This window comes from Anser anser (genome assembly GCF_964211835.1).
Source record: "Anser anser genome assembly, chromosome: 2".
NCBI lineage: Eukaryota > Metazoa > Chordata > Aves > Anseriformes > Anatidae > Anser > Anser anser.
In genome coordinates this window covers 11,667,671-11,689,208 of record NC_139721.1, presented here as the reverse complement: position 1 = coordinate 11,689,208, position 21,538 = coordinate 11,667,671, and the positions used below count along the sequence as shown (strand labels likewise).

At 37.2% G+C, this 21,538-nt stretch overlaps 1 protein-coding gene across 1 annotated transcript in view; it reads right to left on the bottom strand.

Annotated features, from left to right (window-relative positions):
• Positions 1-723: 723 nt before the first annotated feature.
• Positions 724-21,538, bottom strand: part of WASHC5 (WASH complex subunit 5) — a 28,176-nt gene continuing 7,361 nt past the window's right edge. The window contains exons 7-29 of the mRNA XM_083826426.1: positions 19,970-20,122; positions 17,363-17,476; positions 16,069-16,240; positions 15,334-15,461; positions 14,527-14,656; positions 13,293-13,405; positions 12,674-12,840; positions 11,996-12,071; positions 11,160-11,270; positions 10,906-11,046; positions 9,343-9,423; positions 8,581-8,682; positions 7,752-7,931; positions 6,916-7,040; positions 6,425-6,587; positions 5,609-5,711; positions 5,443-5,522; positions 4,302-4,405; positions 3,239-3,368; positions 3,049-3,145; positions 2,501-2,654; positions 2,149-2,236; positions 724-1,148 (exon numbers count right to left, since the gene is read on the bottom strand). Coding sequence (XP_083682552.1) covers positions 1,092-1,148; positions 2,149-2,236; positions 2,501-2,654; positions 3,049-3,145; positions 3,239-3,368; positions 4,302-4,405; positions 5,443-5,522; positions 5,609-5,711; positions 6,425-6,587; positions 6,916-7,040; positions 7,752-7,931; positions 8,581-8,682; positions 9,343-9,423; positions 10,906-11,046; positions 11,160-11,270; positions 11,996-12,071; positions 12,674-12,840; positions 13,293-13,405; positions 14,527-14,656; positions 15,334-15,461; positions 16,069-16,240; positions 17,363-17,476; positions 19,970-20,122 — 2,769 coding nt within the window. The 3' untranslated portion in view covers positions 724-1,091. The remainder of the gene's footprint in view (positions 1,149-2,148; positions 2,237-2,500; positions 2,655-3,048; positions 3,146-3,238; positions 3,369-4,301; positions 4,406-5,442; positions 5,523-5,608; positions 5,712-6,424; positions 6,588-6,915; positions 7,041-7,751; positions 7,932-8,580; positions 8,683-9,342; positions 9,424-10,905; positions 11,047-11,159; positions 11,271-11,995; positions 12,072-12,673; positions 12,841-13,292; positions 13,406-14,526; positions 14,657-15,333; positions 15,462-16,068; positions 16,241-17,362; positions 17,477-19,969; positions 20,123-21,538) is intronic.

Here is a 21,538-nt window from a genome sequence, read left to right as displayed (position 1 = left end):
TATTCCTGCCCTGGTAACCAGGAGGCCATAACCCGTTATTTGTTATGCCAACTCCAGCGCAGAACAAGTGGAAGGTGTGGGTGGCAGCTGACCTGGCCAGCCCCCTTCACCTGCCTTGGTGGAGGGGGACGAGACAGCCCCTGTTCTTGTTTCCAGGTAGAAAAGCCAGGGTATGTAGGAGCAGCTGAACAGGATGCATCCTCACTGCAGACAGGGGGTGACGCAGATAGGACCTGGGGCTTTATCCCTTCTCCTCTGGGCTTGCTTTCTTACATCAGCTCCGCAAATAGGGAGCTCATTTGCCATCTACCTGCTCCCTAGGCATTCCTGTCTGCATTAGTGTCAGAAACATCCTTCTGCTGTTGCATTTGAAGTGCTTCAGAAAGAAAAAAAGAAACTCAGGACTGAGCCTGACAGTGACCAAGCTGTCCCCTGATAGAGTAACACCTCCCCTTGGCTTTCCCACGGCAGCCCCCAGTGAGGAAGTTATGCAGGAAGTTACGCTGGGTGCAAAAGTTTCCACATCAGCACTGAAAGTTACATGAATACAGGCCTTGCCTCTAACCTTAGTCATGCTACAGTTGCACGGAAGGAAATTTTCATGCCTTTAAATAGTACAGCACAAAACAGAAAATTATTTTTTGTAGCACAGAGGCGGACACCAAACATCTTTTTTCTTTTTCTCACTAACAGTCCTTTGAACACGAAAACTGACCCTTTGGATTCAGGAGTCCTGGCAAAGAATCCGATACCTTTATTTCCAATTTCATTGCTCGTTTGTGATACAAAAAATCAAACTTCCACAAATAGTTATTCAGAACAAAAAACTAAATGATTTATACGTAAACAATTACATACAGCATTTATAATGTGCAGTACAAAATGTACACAGTTTGGATGAGATATGGTTTGCATTTCATGCCAAGATTTAAACAAGTGTTAATGATATAGACTTGTGCTGATGGTTATATTTTGTAGTGACAGTTGCAGGTATTGCCTCAAAGCATGGAAAAGATACAGCTCTGAAAAGCTTGGCCCATCCTCAGTTCCTTGTTTCAGGCTTGGGGAAGAGCCTTGGTCTTTCTCCATTTTCACAGAACAGTTCTGAACTCATCAAAAATGAAGCTAGGCACATGTGCTTCAACGACCTAGAGTAAAGAGGAAGTCAGTCAGATGTTTTCTTCATTATTAATTTGTATGCTCTGTTCATCTATTAACACAGCATATCTAATTATCAACCAAGCATGCAATACTATCGACCTAAACAAGGCAGGAACATGGTGTCAGGCATCTGAAGCTAGCTCAGGGCTGTAAGAAGTTGTTGGGACCAGAGGTCCTGTGCAAGATTGGAAGAACACTGGCACCCTCTCGGCTGTTTCTCCACATAGCACCAGGCTGAAGTGGGAGCTGGCACAAGTACCAGACACATCAGCTGAAAGACCAACGTGCGGACTTCCTGCTACACTGTGCCGAGGGCTGGGAACAAGGGTGAAGCTGGAAAAATCTCCTAGTCCTAAGTATTATCTAGGAAATATAAAAGAGCTTATTGATGAATCATCTTTTCTTAACTGAGGTACAGACTACAGCAAAAAGAATTATGACTTATTTTTAATACCATGTATAAATATTATCCTCAAAAGGAGTTAAGTCACATTTAATCCTAAAAGAAAGTCTCTCTACAAGCACAAATTTCCAGAACTTCCTTTGCATGTGAAGTACAGAAGCTGCCTAGGAAGCCCTGCTTCTTTGGAAAGAAGGGAAGGAAAGGAAATCAAGGACTGGAGATTTACACTTTCTAAATAGCATTTAAAATTTTCTAAAACAGCACTTATTATTTAGAAGACCTGATTACACTTCTTTATTTTGTGCTTTTTTTTGCATTTAAGAACATAACTGTAAGGAACAATGGGGGAAAATAATTTACAGTGAGTAGCGGTTAAAGAGTCTGAAAATAATCCCAACAGATTCAAGCTAGTATAGGAAAGCGTTGTATCACTGGCTTCCACAACAGTTAATGTCACATAAAGAAATGTCTCGTTATTTTAAATTCTCTTTCTTTTTACTGTCTTAAGATCTAGATATATATTTAAGTCCAGAGGGGCCAGCACTCCCAGTGCTGTCTACCGAAGACATGGAATTCTTTCTTACCTTTCTTGGTAATTTTGTGTAGCGAATGTAGTCTTCCAGGAACATGAGGGCAGCCACTACATCAGCAGGCATTTCTGGTATCTTCTGGCTAATATTAAGCAATCATGAAGACCACAGTCTTACTAGCTGGTCAGTTATTTGCATAACATTACATGAAAATCCCAGTCTCCAAAAACGCTTATTCCACTACGTACCGTGCGGTTCAATTACACGGAGAGAAACATTTTAATCTTACACTTAAGTCAAATAATATTATTATGTCAAATATACTTTACTAAAAGAACACACTGGAAAAGCAGTAGTAAAAATACTGAAACCCTCTGCAGGTGAGTAGAAAGTGACATGTGGATACCTTGTGCACTGCTCCATCGTTGAACGAATAAACTGACCGATGAGAGTCAGAAATTGTTCTGTGTATCTTGAGTGAAACTGTTTCAACAAGGTAAGGAGTCCCAGCACTAGAGGCAGCCAGTCAATTTGATCAGCCGGCCGTTTGCACACCACTCCTGCAAAGGAAAAACAGAGAAAAAAACACAATGCATGTTTATAAAACAATGTATTTGTGGCAGGGACAAATATATATATAATATATTTTTATGAGGTTTTCTGCTGTGCCTCCCATTCTGCTTGTCCACAAGCAGAAAACAAAAAACAATGTAGCAGCTGTATTTCTTCCACAGCAAATGGCTTAATGATATTAACTATGGCATAGAATGGAATGAGAAAGGGAGAAGTTTGGATTCTGTTTCCTACCCCATTTTATTTTGCTTTAATATTATAACAAACCTGTCTGGACATGATGGACTAAAGTAAAAAAAAAAAATTGAATGGCTTCTACGCAAATGATTTCACATAGATTTTCGTTAGATTTACACAAACAACAAGCAACTTATACAATACCTAAATTTTTGTTGTACTGAAGTTTTGGAAACTGTGAAATCAGGAATAGGAAGTTGACAGTGGGAAAATATGGCAGACGTTTTGTTGTGATGTAGATCTGAGGGGAGAAAAAAAAAAGAGCAGTTTTTCCACATCTGTGACAGAGAAAAAGCAACTATACTGCTTAAAAGCACTTAAACGTAAGCCTGACCTTATTTAAAGGATTGTGAATGCCAGCTGCTTCCAGATAAGCTGTGATTTCATACAGAAGAGTGTTGTCTTCTTTAGGGTAAGGCAACGATGGATTCTGATAATGTGCTTCTATATCAGCCAGTATTGCTCTAAAATGGAAATAAATTATTTGCATTAAATACTTACTTGAACTATCCACAAATAAACCTAATGCAAAGCCATATACCATATTAATATAAAAGCTTCATGCACACAAAACCTGTTAATGGTTACTATCAAGAGCAAACAACATTTTTTAAGATGTCTTCTTACAAAGATCATTTTTGTTGCAAAATCAGCACCACTTTCATTGTTCTTATTTCTCATCCAAATATGACCTCAAGTCTAGGTAAAAGTAAATATAATTAAAAACCTGTGCTGTTCACTAATACGTTCATGCAATTACTAGCTGAGTTATTTACACTAGCAGAGTTATTCCACTGGCTTTGTGGTGTGGTCGGCATGCTGAAGGGACTAGACGCCATCCAGTCAATCCAGAAGGACCTTGACAGGCTCAAGAGGTGGACCCAAGTGAACCTTGTGAAGTTCAACAAGGCCAAGTGCAAGGTCCTGCATCTGGGTCGGGGCAATCCCAAGCCCAAATACAGACTGGGTGGGGAACAGATTGAGGGCAGCCCTGAGGAGAAGGACTTGGGGATGTTGGTGGATGAGAAATTCAATGTGAGCCAGCAATGTGCGCCTGCAGCCCAGAAAGCCAACCGTATCCAGGGCTGCATCAAAAGAAGCATGGCCAGCAGGTTGAGGGCGGTGATTCACCCCCTCTATACTGCTATCATGAACTGGGTGATCTTTAAGGTCCCTTCCAACCCAAGCCATTCTATGATGATTCTACAATTCTATTCTATTTATTTTCAACCAGTTTTTGTTGGGTTCAAATTCAAATAACCATCAACAAGAACAAAAACCCAATCAGACTGCATATTTTGCCATAATACAGATTTTGCAGACTCTTTATCTGACAACAATCTGAATAACCACATCACAGTAACGCACGCAGCTCTTTAGCACATTTTACTTCTTACTTATTGAGATTTTCCAGTGCAGCAGCCAAATGCTTGGAGTCAAACCTGCAGGAATAATTTAACTCATTGGTAATCTGCCGTCTTAAAATCTGCATCTGACCAACCTATTTGTGCAAACAACAACAACAACAACAAAAAGTGGTGTTATATTGAATGCAATGGGGAAAGAAGAAAGACAAATTAACGAAAAACTTTGGAGTAAAAATAATTAATATTTACATAGATTACATAAAGTCCTCATTACAACTAACAGCCTTTGTAGGGCTGCCCAAAGTAGGGACATACACAGTGGAGCTACCCTCTCATTTCAGTAAGAGAGCACTGATTCAGACTGCCCAAAATCAGAACTGACAGACCCCAGCTGTGCAAAAGGGGAGGAACAGTCACAGCGCTCAAGATTTATACGCAGTTCATGACAGCAAATACAGGCAGTGTGAAGAGGGCACTGAAAAGGTACCAGAAACAAAAACCCAGTTACTTGCTTGTTTTTCACTGGGAAGTGAAGATGCTTTTCCCCACCTCTCCCTAGACCTTAGGGTCAGCAATGGCAGGGATTAAACAACAACAGGGGATCATGGAGAGGCTTATTGCTGTCAACTTTCTTCCCCTTCTTTGCCTGCCCTTTCCTCTTCTCTTCAATAGCATCAGCAAACATTCACAGTGTCTTGTAAAACGGCTACAAAGCATCGTTACAAATGCAAGGCAAACAGACGTGTTAATGGCACAGTTTGTTTAAATTTTCGGTGTGTCAGACTGCCTTCTGTGTGAAGGAGGCAAGCTCAGGACACGCTACTGCTCAAAACTTTAGCCTTAGGTACACAAGTGTTCACACGGCACTGTGAGGAGTGTCAGAGCTCCTGATATTGAGCGCTGCCTCAGCCTTCCCAGATCAGAACTCTAATGGTGTACTCAGTTTTAGTGAATTATTGGATTTTACATATGGATTCCAGTGCTAACCACCTTGCGGAGTTTAAGCTGAGCGTATAATCGAAGCTCAGGAGCTCTGACAAATCCAGTCCTGCTTCATTTGTAATGTTATAGCGTTCCATGTCAACATTACACAACCCTGTAACGTAAGTAGACTAAAGTATATAACCAAAGTGCTTATAGCAGATTCTGTATATAAATAACATAAGCCTACCTTCATTATGGAGTCCAAATATGGTGTCCAGATCTTCTGAGTTTTTGCAATTGCTGCAGAATAAACCTTGTTTGAGTTCGCTGAGAAAAGAAGAAGGGTGAGGCATAAATAAATGCAAATGTGCTAAGACAACAGCTTTCTTCCATCTCAACCAGAAAGCACTTACCTATAATTCCTTTGAGAGGACTGACAGCATTCATAAGTGCTTTTAAGGTATCCTGTACTGTCCTGTCTCGTAATATATTTTTCTGAAACATGCTGAGGAAATTCTAAATAAAAGAAAGAGAAGTAAAATCCTCACACATGTATGCCATGCTTAATCTTGGTGGTACAACAGCCACATTTTCAACAGCAGTCTTTTGTTGGTAGAGAAGAAGCAAGGCAAGACTGTTTCCAGAGATTAAGAGTTGAGAAATATGTAGTTAAACTTTTTATTTTTCTGACTTACACTAATCAGTGCTAGGACAATTAGCAGATTCACCTCCTCAACACACATACCCACTGTAGCCAACAACGTATTCAATTCGCAAGGAAGAACTGTCTTCATCAATATTTGATTTTCTTTAAAATCTTTAACCAGAACAGATTTTTCAAAGAAAAAACAAACTTGCTTACACTCCTAGGTATTATGGAAAGGCATCATCGCATAGAATTGACACTTTATTCATATCAAAGTAGACACAAACAATCCAATTTTTCATTGATATCTAGACATAAAAAACAAAAGCTGACCTGAAGTTGTACACCTCTGAGAGGCATCGTCTAGCACATAACCTACACTGCCTAGCTCAATTCACTGAAGAGCAACAAACCCAATAATTATATCTGCAACTCAGATTTTACCTTTGGGTTTGAAAGCACATTTTTCAAATGCTTTTGATTTGAATTTGCCATTTCAAAAGTTAATTGGATTTTTATTTCACTAGAAAAGTTAACAAGCAGTAAAAGCAACATGAGCTTGAGAAACTGAAGTTCAAGTTACCTGCAGCTCCTTTACAATCATGAAACATAACAGCCTGTCTAAACCGTTGAGACCAAAGGTACCTAAAGTGTCTTGGATCTCTGAGAAGAGGCGACTATTGGTTACTTCCTGATGAGTTTTGATATCATACCAGGTGTTCATTTGGTCAATATAACACGTGATTCTAAGGAAAAATTAAACAAAGAAATAACATATTTCAGAATAAGCTGCAAATGGTTTTTGTGATAAGAGTAATGAGTCATCTTATTCTGGAAGACATTAGAAAGTCGCTCTGCAAGGGCTCATGCACAGTTTTGCTTTGTATACTAAAGTTGGAATTTTCTAAACTAATATTTAAAACATACAGGGCAGACTGGGTAAGTTCAGCTTTAGATAAAGATGACGATATGGCAGTCGAAGGAATGCTATTATATATTTCATTTACATATAGTGGTATTGGACCAATTCAATGCACGGAGCTAGTAATATGGCTTGTGATGTACAGTACTTACTTTGGGTCTGTGATCCTCAGGATTTCTCTACAAAGCCGACCAATAAAAGTTACAGACTCATCTACAGGTGTGAATTTTGGTATAGGAATATGAGTAGATTGGTACATGCTTTGCCAGTCTTGAATCTGAAAAATAAGTTTCAGTTTTTTGCAGTGTTAGCATTGCACATCCTAAATCTGCCCTACAAATTCTATTGATTTTGTTTAACTTAAAGGAGTAAAATGTAAAACAATACAGTAAATTATACAACGCAGAGTACTAAAAAAAAAAAAACGTAAAAAAGCAGAGAACAGGTCTTATGATAAAGGGCAAGCAAAACCTAAGCGTGGAGGTTGAAAGAACTACCCCCACTCCTGCTCAGAATTCCATCTGTTCCTTTCTGCAGGAAAACTGTCTACCATTTTGTTTCCCAAATGTAAATGTATTCCTTCAACCACTTGGGAAATATCACAAAAAGAGCTGGTAACTACTGCAGTCTTCCTAAACCTGCACACAGATAGCTAAAGATAGATATAGAGAAGACTACTGGGATTCATTAGTTATTTTCTGTTTTCTTTGAGAAAGAGAGGAAGGATACTGCTCACTGGCAAGAGATATTAAAATATTTTGGTAGGGGTTCTTTGCTCTTATGTACAGCCAATGCAGGGGGATGCTGAAATCATTCAGAAAAAGCTGGGGCCAGATGTTTTTCGTGGCAGATAACAGATTTACTTGAAGACACAACTCTGTGGAGCGTGCATGATTCATTACATATGTTCCATCACTCACAAGCTTGAATATCCCAATATAAAAGCATTTATCATCTTATTTTGTTCATTTTTGGTTTTGACCAGCACCTTTGTTCTTAAGAAGTTGTTGCACTCCTGTTCCACATTGTAGTTAATAATACGAGACACTTCCTCTTGCCAAATTTTTAAACCATATATGTTGACATAATCCTGGATATATTCAAACGATCGATGGAATCCATCCATTGTTGCTGCCATTTCTTTCAATTTGGGCATCAGTTCACTTGGCTACAGAGGGGAAAACAGAAAAAGAAAAACAGAACTGTGAGCAGGTAGAATACGAAGCAAACGTATAGGCTTCTAAATGCCTTTTTACACAACAATCTCTCCAGGATTTCACTATATTCCATCCAGAACTAAAAAACACTGGGAGATGCATTACAGGTTGTTTGATATCTTAAGTGATTCTTCTTATAAAATATTTTTTTCTAATAAAAAATTTTCTGTTTCTAATTTTTCTTCTAGGCTTCAATAATACTTTTGATTGATCTGGGAGAGAGGTTTAACAATCTGGACAGAAACAAAACAAGGAGTCATAATCCTTATTCTACTTTTTCTTTTTGTTTTTAACCTGGCTTGTATAGATATCACGTGTTGCCATGAATCATCACAAAGACAACTGTGAACTCACTATTCATAGGACACTTGGAACAGAATATAAATAGGTTTTTGAATTCTGTGCATTTTTACCAGTTCATAAACTCATTGCAACATCAAATAAGATTGAGAATAGCCTTTAAGAAGTTCAAAATGTATTTTACACAAAGGAAACCTGTACAGAAAATTAAGTATTATTTTCTAGAAAGTAGTACAATAAAAGAGGTGTCAGCAAAACTGAGATACATAAAAAATCAAATCAAATCAAGCTGTTACACACCTTGGCTCTAGGATTAAAGATGAGTCCCTTGTGAAGAGCTAGAGCTACCCGTTTTACTAGCTCCTTCCTTATTCCATCCTCTAGTAACTGTTTTGGGTCCACCTAAGTAGAAGAAACATTTTTTTCCTGAAAATTGGAAATGTATCAAAAATATGAAAGGATTTCAGGTTTACCAAGAATTATGTTAAATACTTATTTTCTGACAGGAAAGCAGTGCTAACGCATCCACTCTCCCACCAGTTGCTTGTCCAGAAGATAAATATTTATATGCTTGTACTAGATAATAAATCATTCCTTTAAGTTGAATGGCAAAGGTCTGTTCCCATATTCAAGCTTTGTTAATGATCCATTAAGAATGTTGTACAATTATAAAAAGCCAGAATACATTAAGAAGTATATGTTGCTTCAAGAATGCTTGCTTCTGGAGTCCTGAAATAGGAATCTTAATGTAGGTAGAGCAGCCTTTGCCAATGGAAGAAACAGCTCTTCAGAAACTCTTGCAGTCATTTTTTTTAATAGAAAAAAAAAACGTGTTAATTAAGGTTGAGGAACCTATGCACAATGAGAACTGTGGGTTCTTAATGACCTTAAATAACACAGTTCATACCTGGATGCCATATCAGGCATCCCTGCTTGAAAACTAGTATGCAAGCTCATTTTTTTCTTGTCTTTTTGTCTTCTAGGTCTTGCTTAATGTGCTGAAATATCTGTGCTAAAGCACTAATTGCCAACAAAATGACTACTGAAATAATGGAACATTACCTTGATGATACCAACTAAAGTAGTTTTCATCATGAGGATACCTTCAGTGAAAATTGAAATTGCGTGGGTTAGCTTGGCAACCTTTAATAGAAAAAGAGGATACAATTTATTCAAGTGATTCTACAGATTCAGATAATCAAGCTAGAAAGATAATCATCTTCTCCAGTGGTAGCTTCCTGTTGCAGAATAATGCACTGATGCACTTTCAATTTTACATTTTGTTCTAAGCTTACTTATGTAGTGCAATAACAATCTATCTTCTGATTAGATCGATACAGATATGCTACCAGCAGGAAAGAATAGTATTTCTCAGCAGCTTTACAAAGATGATGAGAGAAAAGACCTGGCTGGCTATCTCGCATGGCTACAAAACATCATGGACAAAACTGCGCCTTGGTAGCTTTGAGCAGGCTAGGGGCACAGTTTGAAGTAGTTACTCTGCAACAAAGCCTGCTGCTAGCAATGAGACCACTTCACCCTTTCCACTGACAAAATACAGAAGCACCTTCACCAAGTATTAAATTATTAGGTAGGAATCCTTATGCTCAGAGTTCAGACAAGCCAGTCTTTTGCCTTTAAGACATTTACAACAGAGAATAGAAACAACATAGTTCAAACTTACAGCTCCACAGAAATCACAAGTGAGAAGTCCTTATGTATGGTGTTACCCTTCTCCTTCCTCAAAATTAAAGGAATGTTACTGAATACTGCCTCCTCCTCTACACCCCTGCCCCCCACTCACTCCTGAATAAGCTATCTTTACAGAGAGTTTAAGAGGGAAGTCCAAGCCTAGCATTCAGGTCTGAGTGTCGACTTCGTTAGAGATCACAACCTGTTTGTTTAAAACTCATAACACTTTGGCAAAAACTGGTGGAAAAAAGATGGCATCCTTACTGGTATTTGGGGAACTAAAGTATTTAGGGGAAAAAGTTTATTTGAGGGGAAAAAATTACTGGTCTACTCATTTTTTTTGCTCCTCAATCTTCTATGAAATAAAAAACCAAATATTTTTTTATGTTTGCTCACTCTACCAGACTGGTAACAGTGCAGAAGAAAGAAAATTCACACAGACAGAAATTTCAACAAGCAATACCAGCTTCTTCATCTGATCAAATCAACATGTCCCCATCCTCTCTTCACATTTGAAGACAGCAAAAGGCTTAACCCTGCTGGTTTATTCAGTCTTTAATTTTCTCCTTCTCCTGGAACAAGCATTTCAAATATGACGGCTTAATTTCAGACTTGGGTTTTTAGTATCACTCCCACCACCACCTAAATAAATCCAAGATCTCTACACTCTTTTACAAATATGTTTAATTTTCCTCTCCTTTTCTATGAGATCAAAAGTTGGACTTTCACAAACAGAAGAGAAGTTACTCATCTATGTTCAGGAAACCTAAGGAATTCTCATTTTAACAGTAGTTAGTTTTAATTCTTTCTCAGTCAACCAACCCAACTTCACTGTTAAAGTGTTAACTCTATGGAGCTGAACCTATTTAAACTTAGGCTAAAGTTGGCTACCCTTATGACATGCTTTTTAGGAATTCCCTATTTTAACTGCACCTCGTATCGTGGTCCGAGCTGAGCATAATCTCGTAGCTTATCCTTATCAAGGCGAGTGGGCACTTCAATAATATCATGAGTCTGAAGCTTTATAATTTTGAGAAGAGAAGTAAACATGCTTTCTGGAATTATCTGTAGAACCTTTGTAAAAGAGAGACAAGACAAATAAAGTCAGTATGTTCTCCAAAAAAAAATAAATCAATTGAGGAAAGGTAATTACAGAATAAGACAATTATGTCTCTTCAAATGCCTACCTTTCTTACATAGGAAACCAACTCGCCAGAATAATACTGCGATACACTGAGAAGATCAGGACTGTTGGCTTGATTGATACGAAGAAGTGGCAAGTCAAGAGCAGAAGCAAGCTAGAAACAAAGTTAACATTTTAACTTCACCTCTGCTTTCCTAATATAAATTAAATGCCTAAATTTTCTTCCTCAGGCTCTTAAACTATACCTTGAAATAGTACATTCTTCCTAAACAGCAGTGTTACAACATCAGATTTGCCAATAAAAAAGTAATACATATATTTTTTGCTAAAATGTCAGAAAAGTTCAGCAGTCTATAATGCTACATTCCCTGCATTCATTTTCCCTAATCTTATCAGTTATGTGAGGTATTTTCCTTCTGTAATTTTACCCTTCCCTCCCCACGCTTTTTCCCATTCATGTTTCTACAGAAAATATTTTCATCTGATGCCACATCTTCATCGTGGCAGAAAAAGGGCACAGCCAACCTATCTTTTTTAATTCCTTCAGTCTCCTCTGATACATATGCAGAGAATTCACCCTTTGGATATGATGTCTCCAGCAAGTAACTATAATGAGGAGAGCCTGGATGACGAGACTGATCTGTCTAATGGTGGCAATGTTAACTGGTTGTATAGATATATAAAGATACATAACTGAATTTTATTTTCTTTAAAACTAACCTTGAGTTAATGTAATAATTTAATTCTAAAAAAGCTGGATATAGAAAATGTTGGTAAAAGAAAGATTTGAATCACTTGTGACTTCACAGCCTTAAGGCCTATTTAACGAATGCTCTGGTAACCAAGTGTTAAAGTCCCTTCATTTTCTTTCACACTTACCTTTAGAAAAGTAGCTCTGAGTTTAGTTACCATAGATGGACTGACTCTTATGCTTTCCTGCATAATAGATGTAAAGCTGGGGTAGGAAAGAGAGAAAACAGATCAGCTCTTTCCCCTAAAACTTATTTTCAGCTCTTAATTCATAGGTCACTAGCATGGGAGATGTGTGAAACTTTACTGAAGGAGAATTTTGGTCTGAAGAGCTACTGACTAGGAAAAACTCTACGATAAAGGGGGAGATGGGGCAAAAGAAGAAGGCATCAGTAACAGCCAAACTAACGGAGTAGCAGCTGAGCAAAATCACACCTTGGAAAAGAAGTTCTGTAACATTTTTGTCTGTTTTTGGTTGAAACAAGAACTCCAGTATCTTGGAGAACACTTAACTATACTAAAGGGTGGAGATAGAAACTTAACAAATTGTTTTAGTTGGAACAGGGTATAAACCAAAAAGTTACGGCATTACTTAGCCTGCAGCTAACAACGTGCCAAGGGTGGCTGTTAATTCTTATTCAAGTTGGTAAGAGCAAAATATACTCAACAACTCATAGAATACTTTCAGTTGGAAGTGACCTACAAAGGCTATCAAGTCCAACAGTGTTATAAAAAACATTTACTCATGTTATTTCCTAAAAGTTTCACTAATGATGACTTAGAAGAAAAAACCTCGTGCTAAGATACCTGTCAATTAATTGCCAAGCATAAGAAAGATCACCAACTATCTGCATGGTGATCAAGACCTCTTCTTTAATGTTGATAGTTCGGATCATCTGATGAAGAAATCTGCGGGTGTCAGCCAGAAACTGGCAAACTTGCAGATTATTTTCCAGCTGGTGAAACTCTTGGACCTGTATTTAAAAACAAAAAAACAAACAAAAAAATCCCCTTTTTGTCTATGCATCTTTAAAGACAACCACATTAATAAAATAAGTAAACTGATCTCTCTCTTCCAGGCTATGATACAGTAAGACACTTAACAAATCCTGGCCTACAATTTTATTTTGCTTTCCAAATTACCCTCTCTAGCTTCAAGTGAATTTATTTTCAGTATTTTTAATAAAATAGTAAGTAATGTTGACAGATAATGTTTAATATTGAATTAATTTCTCCAGAAAAATCTTACTAATCAGCTGTAGGTGGCATGATTTTTCATGCAGTATTCCTTATTTTACAATTATTAGGTCTATAGGCAAGTCCTGACGACTGTATATGCAAGACTGCAAAGATCTATAGACTTAACATATTGTTAAAATGAAGATTTGTCTTGTAATTCACTTATCTCAAAATTTCTCTGCCATACCTCCTCCAGTGCCTGTATGAGCTGCACAGTTTTTCTGCCTGCTGCAGTGGAATCATCGTAGTTGAGAGACATGATTTGCTTGGAGATTTCTCTGAACCAAGCCTGAAGATTTTCTATGTAAGAACAAGTAAAATTTAATCAAATCTTTGCAAGGGCAGTAAACAATAAAGACACCAGGATTTTGCTAGACAATAAGAAGAACAAAAACATTCAACACTATACATACAGGACATTATTTACAATGTTTTCATTTTACTTCTACAATTCTAGCCTTTCCAGACACAGACTTTTAAAGGAGCAGATGCTTAGGTAAGTGTCACACAGAACATTAAAAAACAATTATCAAAACAAATTGGCATAATAAAACCTATTCAAAGAAGATAAATCTCTTTAAATTATGAAATTGTGTTTTATAAATGGTTTTACAATGTCAATTATCTTGGCAGCAGCCATTTCTGTGTTTTAGCTAGAAGTTTGCTGACATCAAGATGATAGAGGGAAAGAATTCAGTAAGGTAAGTCTGCTTTTATATGGAAGAAAGTGATAAAATTGTCTTTATTCTAAATTTAGCTATTTTGGAACAATCACTAATACCGCCCTTACACTGACATTATGCAGTGTTTGATCAAATGAGACAGTGATCTAAAATTCTCATTCTTATACCAACTCAGGAAAAAAAAAAAGAAGAGGCTTCAAAAAACAGAGCAGGAAATTTGGAAATACAGATTCATGCTTTTAAGTCATTTCCTTGGAGAATGTCAAAGATTCAGTGCAGAAGAGAAGTAAAAGAAGCTTTAAAAAAAATGCTGATACAACAAATGCAGGACACGACTACGAAAAGAATGAAAGGAGACCTTAAAGCAACCCCATATTTAACAGATATGGTTTTCCCACTCTTCTGTACATAGAACAAAATAACGTCAACTCCGTTACACATAGAAAAGTGCAATGGCATTTTGTTACCTTACCTAACATCTCTACACAAAGCAATAAGAAAAAATATTTAAAAATATATCCATCTAAATATTAGGTACGTAAACACGGCTTACATATGGAACATATGCAGTAAACCTAAGTAAGACAGCATGTAAGAGATGTCTGTGTCAGCTGAAGGATATGATTTTTTTCATTAATATCAGTATTAGCCTCGTGTATTTTCTTTCAGTATTTGTTTAGAAGTAAAAAAGAAAATTACTTTTTTTCCCCCCCCATCAGTTTAGTTTTTAGTAATTACCATTTTTCTCTACTCTTGTAAGAGGTTTAACTCCTGAGAAGACATCAGCAAGTTCAGTCATCCTTTCAGATCCCTCTTTTTTATAGTTCTCCCATTTTGTTTGTTTTTCTGACAGCATCTGTTTGAACATCTGTTGAAAACAAAGCATTTGATAAATGAAACTGGCAAGAAGGCAAACTACAATAAATGAAATGAAATACTTATAACAGATGGAACTGACTTACAGGGAGTACTAAATAACTTCAAGACCTCACCAGAACAGAACATTAAATACAAAGTTTAAAGCATTGAGAAATACAGCCAGTGGGATGTGCATATGGTGATAGAAATTAACTGAATTAAAAATATATATATGACAGATATTGTTGGCATTTAGTCAGTTATAGAATTATCCAGTAACTTTTTTAGCTTAGAGATGCTAGAAGACTGATCTAATTTTGAGTTATACTTTGCATAGTCATCTCAATCTATACACAGAAACTCAATCCAAAGGAGCATGTAACTGAAGTTAAGCATGCTCATATGTATTTTACCAGATCAGTACCACAGAATTAATGGGGAGTGTTTTTACAGATGGCATAAATTTATATAGAGATGTATGAGTTTTCCTAGCAGCTTATCCTCAACAGACATGGGCTTTCTTCTTTGTTTTAAAGAAAGCCTGGAAAGAGAAGTATGGGAGGATAAAAAGTTGTGCAGCATTCTCAACATATTTGAGTGTGCTTTATTATCGGGATATTCAGGCAAAATCAAGTCTTCAGCTCTGCTGCTCAGGGGAAAACACTGAAGAAAGCAGCATCACGTTACCTCTTTCAAAATGAATTCAAATTGAGCTGTATCCAGAAGAAGCTGGAAAAGGATCTTGGGATTGTACCTCGAGTCTGTTAGAATTTGATCCTTTATCTGGCGGAGACGTTTATTATTTGGATCGCAAGCTGAAAATGGAAGGACAACATTTCTCCACTGCTACAGAATTTGGCCAAGCATTTAAATCTTTGTAGGTGCAACAGAAGATCTCACGTACCAAGAAGTCCCAAAGACAGCACAGGCATTCAACCAAGAGTATACCTAAGCAGGTAAGTTTACAGATCCAAACTCATGTCAGAGACATTATTCAACAGTTATCAGAATAAAACCTGTGTTCTCAAATAATTAATTACTAATATATTAAAAAGCTGGCTATTGCTTTCATTTTAGTGATACATACAATTCTCAGAATGATGCTTCAAATGATCAGGTACAAGATAACATTCCCGGACTTTTTCTGCAGAATATTATTCAACAGGATCATGACTTCTCAAAGGTTCTTTTTACACCTATACGTAGTTTGCAAGATTTAAGGAAATGCATGTGTGTACTTTTCAGCCAAAGATTTTAGGAGACTGTTAACAAAAGAAGAGCTCAACAAACTACTGAAAACAGTTAATGAAATTCTGCTGATTTCAACAGTAGCACACAGTGAACTTCTCTTAGGACCTAAGATGAAGCACGAGTAGAGCAGGATCGACAACTCTGGAATAAAAGTCTGGCACGAGGTCTTACCTGTGTCTGCAGTGTGAAGCATCAACCAGCGGATTGCTACATTGCAGTCTCGTAGGCAATTCAGCAGCTTGGGAATGTTGTCCAGCACCAGCTCTTCCCTTAGACAGCCCTCTTTGAGAAACTGCTGCACCTGAGTGTGCACCCGCTCAGTGACCGCAGCGTACCTGTTTGCCTTAGAATACACAATGCTTGTGTCAACATAATCCTTGCCTCAAAAGGAATGTGTCATGTAAAATGTGGCTGGGGCTTCTAAAAACTTAAAGGATATCAGATCAGGAAAGTGATATAAAAAAAATCACTGTCATTTCTAGTAGGCAACATCATAAACTGCAGCTACATAACAATGAATGCGAAGTATATTTCAGGATCTTTGCTCTACACAAGAATGTTTCAAAAATGCAGACTTGTGAACTTCAAATATATTCACTTACATACTCGCTAGAAATCATTCCTAAAAATGGTGATAATAAGAAAGAACAGAACAAAATCTACTTGAGAACGGGATATACTTGTTATGAATTAAGTGCTAGTTCTACTTAGCAAACTCTCCCTGAAGACTAACAAGAAATGTCTGCTCGCATTCCCTAAGTTTAGAAAACAATGTATAACATGGTTCTTCTAATCAGACACTTCTGTGTGTTCTTTTCTGAGCACTTGGTTCAAACTCTAAGGAGGCATTTAAACAATCATCAGTCCAGCAAAATCCCCCAATTATTGCCTGGTTTTACAAACAGGCCAGTATTATTCACTGTTTTTTAGGCATAGAAAAATAATTTCACATAAAAAACCAACAACTACATTGCATTATACAACATTAAGGTATCATTCTTTTAAAGCAGGTGTTTTTTTCCAGATTATTGTTTAGCTAATCTGGGAGGCACCATGTACAACTATTTGGCTGAGTACCACATTATCAAAATGAACGTATAACTTCTAAAACATTTACCTATGGAAGACCAAACACCATAGTCAGCTTAAGGTATGCCATACTGAACAAGATGGTGTTGCGCGCCAGCATCTGTTTTGTCAAGTTGTGACCCAGGAACTTTTAGGGAAAAGGGAATCTTCTAGCCTCTTTTTCCACAAGAGGAAGTAAAATAAGAAATGATAGGCATACAAGATTTTGAGACCCTGAAGTATTTTTAACTCAGTTTTTTTACAAAAGTTATATACTCAAAGTATTGTACTTGAATACAATTCAAACAATTGTACACAAGCGAATAAAAATATAGATATTTGAGATAGCCACACAGCTTGAAATCTTGCTAAAAATACTGAATGCTGTCTTACATACCTGCTCTTTGACATTTGAAATATCCAGCGTGTAGTTGAGGGCGGTTTTAGCAGCTTTGTAGGGCTCCCATGCTTCTGCCAGATTTACAGTGATTCCCATGTAAATACTAATAACCTAAGCAGAAAACAAGAAGCTGTGTTTACAATTTTATTAAGACGACACTTTTCATTTAGCAACACGAGTAGAGAGTTATATGTTGTAGATATCAACAGGAGATAACTAAACTTTTTTGGTATCTGTATTCTTTGCTCCAGAGTAGGAAGAAATGAAACGAAATACAGTTAATTAGTTAATTGAAGCTTAGTTCTGAAAACAAGCTGACAGTTTTTTCAGTCACTGTGTCTGATCCTTGGTCTCTATTCCACCCTCCTGCCCATGAACTTATCACTTCCTTTTCATTTCCAAATTTCCATGTTCCTGTGCACAAGGCTGACAAAAGCAAGACTGACTAGGGAGCCAACTATGACAGAGAAAAAAAAACAACAAACACCTAAATGAATCCTCCTCTAAGAATGCCCAAAGTGCCAAACAGAAATCTAACGTCTTCCATCGCAAACACAAACAGAAGGAAGCTATGATTCCACACTCTGATCTTTACGGAACAAAGAGAAACGGTTTTCAGACCCCAAGATCAAGTTTAAATGTGATTAAAAATACTGAATTGTGGTTGCCTTGCAAGTGTTTGTAAGATACATGATTAAAAATGGAAGTCTTGGGTGACTGACAGATGAAGGATACACAGAGCTTTGGCATTATCAGCTTCGTCACACTATTACTCCAACATCTGTCCATCCTGGAGTGATCACACCTAGGGGAACACTGTCAACCACTGACCTTTTTCTAAAGTGTCAAAAAAGAAGCCAGAAGAGGCAAATAGGACATTGGTCTGCTGATAAGATCCTTCTAACACTGCTGAAATAAAGCTCATTGTTTTCTGCTGACAGTTCCTTAGAAGGTTACAGTTCCACTGCTAAGACTGATCTGAAATGCTTCTGTATGATGCAGCTAACTCGTCCATACCTGATCACAAGACAGGCGTTGTATCAAAGTAACAGTTTGTATAATGAAGTCAAGTGAATAAAGATGCTGGCATACTCAAAAATTTGAGTTCTCATCCCTAATACAAGCTTACAGTTTTTCAGAAAAAAAAAAAAAAAAAAACCTGACGAGTTGTAATGAGCTTATGTTAAAATAGGCAGCTATTGCAGTTTCTTCACTCCTTTCTTCACTGTTCCACTAATGGTACAGAGGAATAAAATTTGAAACCAATGTATATACATAAGTGAATTTCTGGTTTCTTTGTGAAGTCTGATTCCCTTTGATATAGACTACTTGAGGACTCTATTGTTACATGCCAGACTACTTCAGTAACATTTTTTTTTGCAGACTAAGGCTTCCAAATCTTAGCACTGAGATGCACAGAAATGCCCTTTTGATCACTGCATCTTACCAGTCTATAGAAGCAAAGCCTGTCACTGTGCAATTCTAAGTTATTTGGACAATGGCATGGAATGTGTCCTCAAACAAGTTTTCAAACAACATGTGTGTGGGGAATTTGTTGGAGAGCATGCCTGCCATCCAGAGAGGCCTTGACAAGTCAGTAGAATTCACCAGCAGAAAACAGAGGAAGTTCAATAACGTTAAACACAAAGTCCAGTAGCTGGAGACAGAAACAAACCCTTGCAACAGCACAGTCTGGGAACTGACTGCCTGCTTAAGAATTCTGCAGAAAAGGACCTGTGTGTCCTGGTGGACAAACTGAACAGGAATCAGACACACAGCCTTATGACAACGAAGACTCATCATACACTAGACTATGCCAGCCAGACTGTGGCCAGTAGATTGAGGGAAGTGAATATTCCCTCTAGTCAGCCTTCACGAGGTCCCATTTAGAGTAATTTGTCTATGTTTGGGCTCCTCAGCACAAGACAGACATGGACAAACTGGAGTGAATCAAACGGAAGGCTACTAGGATGGGACCCACAATGGAAGGGAGCTGAGGGAGCTGGCTTTGCTTAGAGAGAAGGCGGCAAAGGGATCTGACGGCAGTCCTCCACTATCTAAAGGGAAGTTAGAGATACGACAGAGCCAGACTCAGAGGAGCAGAGTGAAAAGTCAAGAGGCAATGGTCATGAGCTGAGGGAAATTCCAGTTGGACAGATGGAAGAAATTCCCCACCATCAGAGTGATTAAACCTCGCCACAGGAGCCCTGAGGCTGTAGAATCTTAATTTTAGGGATGTTGAAAACTCTACTGGACAAGACCTGGAGCAACCTGATTTTACTCTGAAGCTAGCTCTGCTTTGAGAAGGTTGGACTAGAAGATGCCTATATGCACCTTCCAGCTGACATTTTTTTTGTGATTGACTTTACCTTGGTGGTATCAGAATGTCGTTGAGCTAAGCATTTCAAAGGATAGCTTTCCGTGCTTACCCAGAAGGTTTGACACAGATTGCCCCATTCTGAACAAAGTAAAACTTCACCAGAAAAGAATAAGAACAGATTGTTTTAGAACATTTTTTTCTGTAATTCATGCTGTAAAAACTACGTATATTATTTCTGTAACAGTAAATCCAGAGAACAGCTTTAAAACAAAATTAATTTTTACCCAATTATCTGGAAAGTATTTGTCCACTATCTCTCTCATTTTTGCTTGCTGTGTGTGAAGAATAGAAGGGTCAAAGTACAGAATCACATAGAGCATGGCAGCCTGAGTAGCCAGGGCAGTGCTGCGGTGTTCTGGTAAAGGATAGGCAGAAACCTAGGAAAAGGGAACAAAACAAAACAAGAATATAATACACAGCCATATAAACCACTTGCAAATATCATGAGGCACATTGAAAAGTAATACATGCATATTATATAGTAACATATATTATATATAATATATCCTAGAGGATATATATTATGTATTCTATCCTGTATATTATATATAGGTTACTATGAGATAAAGAGCATATGCACATAAGTGGGACACGTTTATACATGCAGTGTATTTACCAGATATATTTTACAGAATATAAAAGTTGACTGTGTAGATATCTTCTAATTTTAACAGGCTACCACAAGATATTACTGTGCTGTACATGGGTCAAAGGAGGGATGAACCACGGAGCTTAAGATGATTTGAAAGGAGCAGAGCTGGAAAAAAGTATTACATAAGGACTGGGGATGCTGTAGTTCATCTCACATAGAAACAAGGATTAATTTAATAAAAGAGTAATTTAATAAAAGAGACAATTAGAATGAAGATAATTTAATTATTCACCAATTCTGTGTATCAGCGAGACCAAAAAGATTCAAATTATCAACTGAAATTTCATTTTAAAAGTGCCTAGGATGATATATTAAAAGACCTCCATACTAATACAAGAGTTGGCATTAAAATCATATTAAATAAGACATAACAATTTGTCCTTAGGAAAACTGTTCCCTGCTTTTATTTAGTAACATCCTAATTTTATTTAATTTTGTCTAGTTACTTTATAAGGTTCTGATTTTTCTTACTAGTCAAAAATCTTGAGACTTCTGCCTATTGCCACTGAAAATAGGCTGCAAGTATCAAAGGAGGTAACAATACAGACATAACGTACTTCAGTAAAACAAGCTCCATTCACTTTGGGTTGAACTGAAGTTTTCTACCCGAATTTAACTTTCTGAACTACGTTGGAAAAAGTGCATTAATTATAACCATGCTTTATAATGACTATGTAATTATAATGCTTTGTATAGTAACATTACTGTTTTTCAGTAAACATTATTAACTGCACGTACTATAAAAATAGAAATCACAAATGTTTATTGCAAAGGCAGTAAGTCAATAATATTATATAAATAAGAGAGCAAGTAATTTTGAAATAAAGTATCAGCTCTAAGTAAGATTTCCAGATTAAGAAGTACTTTACAAGAGTACAATTTCACTAACACTTCCTGGTTTCTTACTAGAGACATAAATATGTCATAAAATGGGCTTTCTTTGCTGCTTGCTAAATGCGTTTATCTGTTTCATGAACTTTCCAGCGTTTAAAAAAAATCTGCAGTACAGTACCTGATGAGGCATTTTTCCCCTTTGAATGTCAGTATGTCTGTCCACAGTTTGAAAGCACTTTCAGTAAGGTCTCTACTTTTATATTGCTACTCCTACCTACAGATTTAAGCCTTTGCTTGTTTCTTCTAT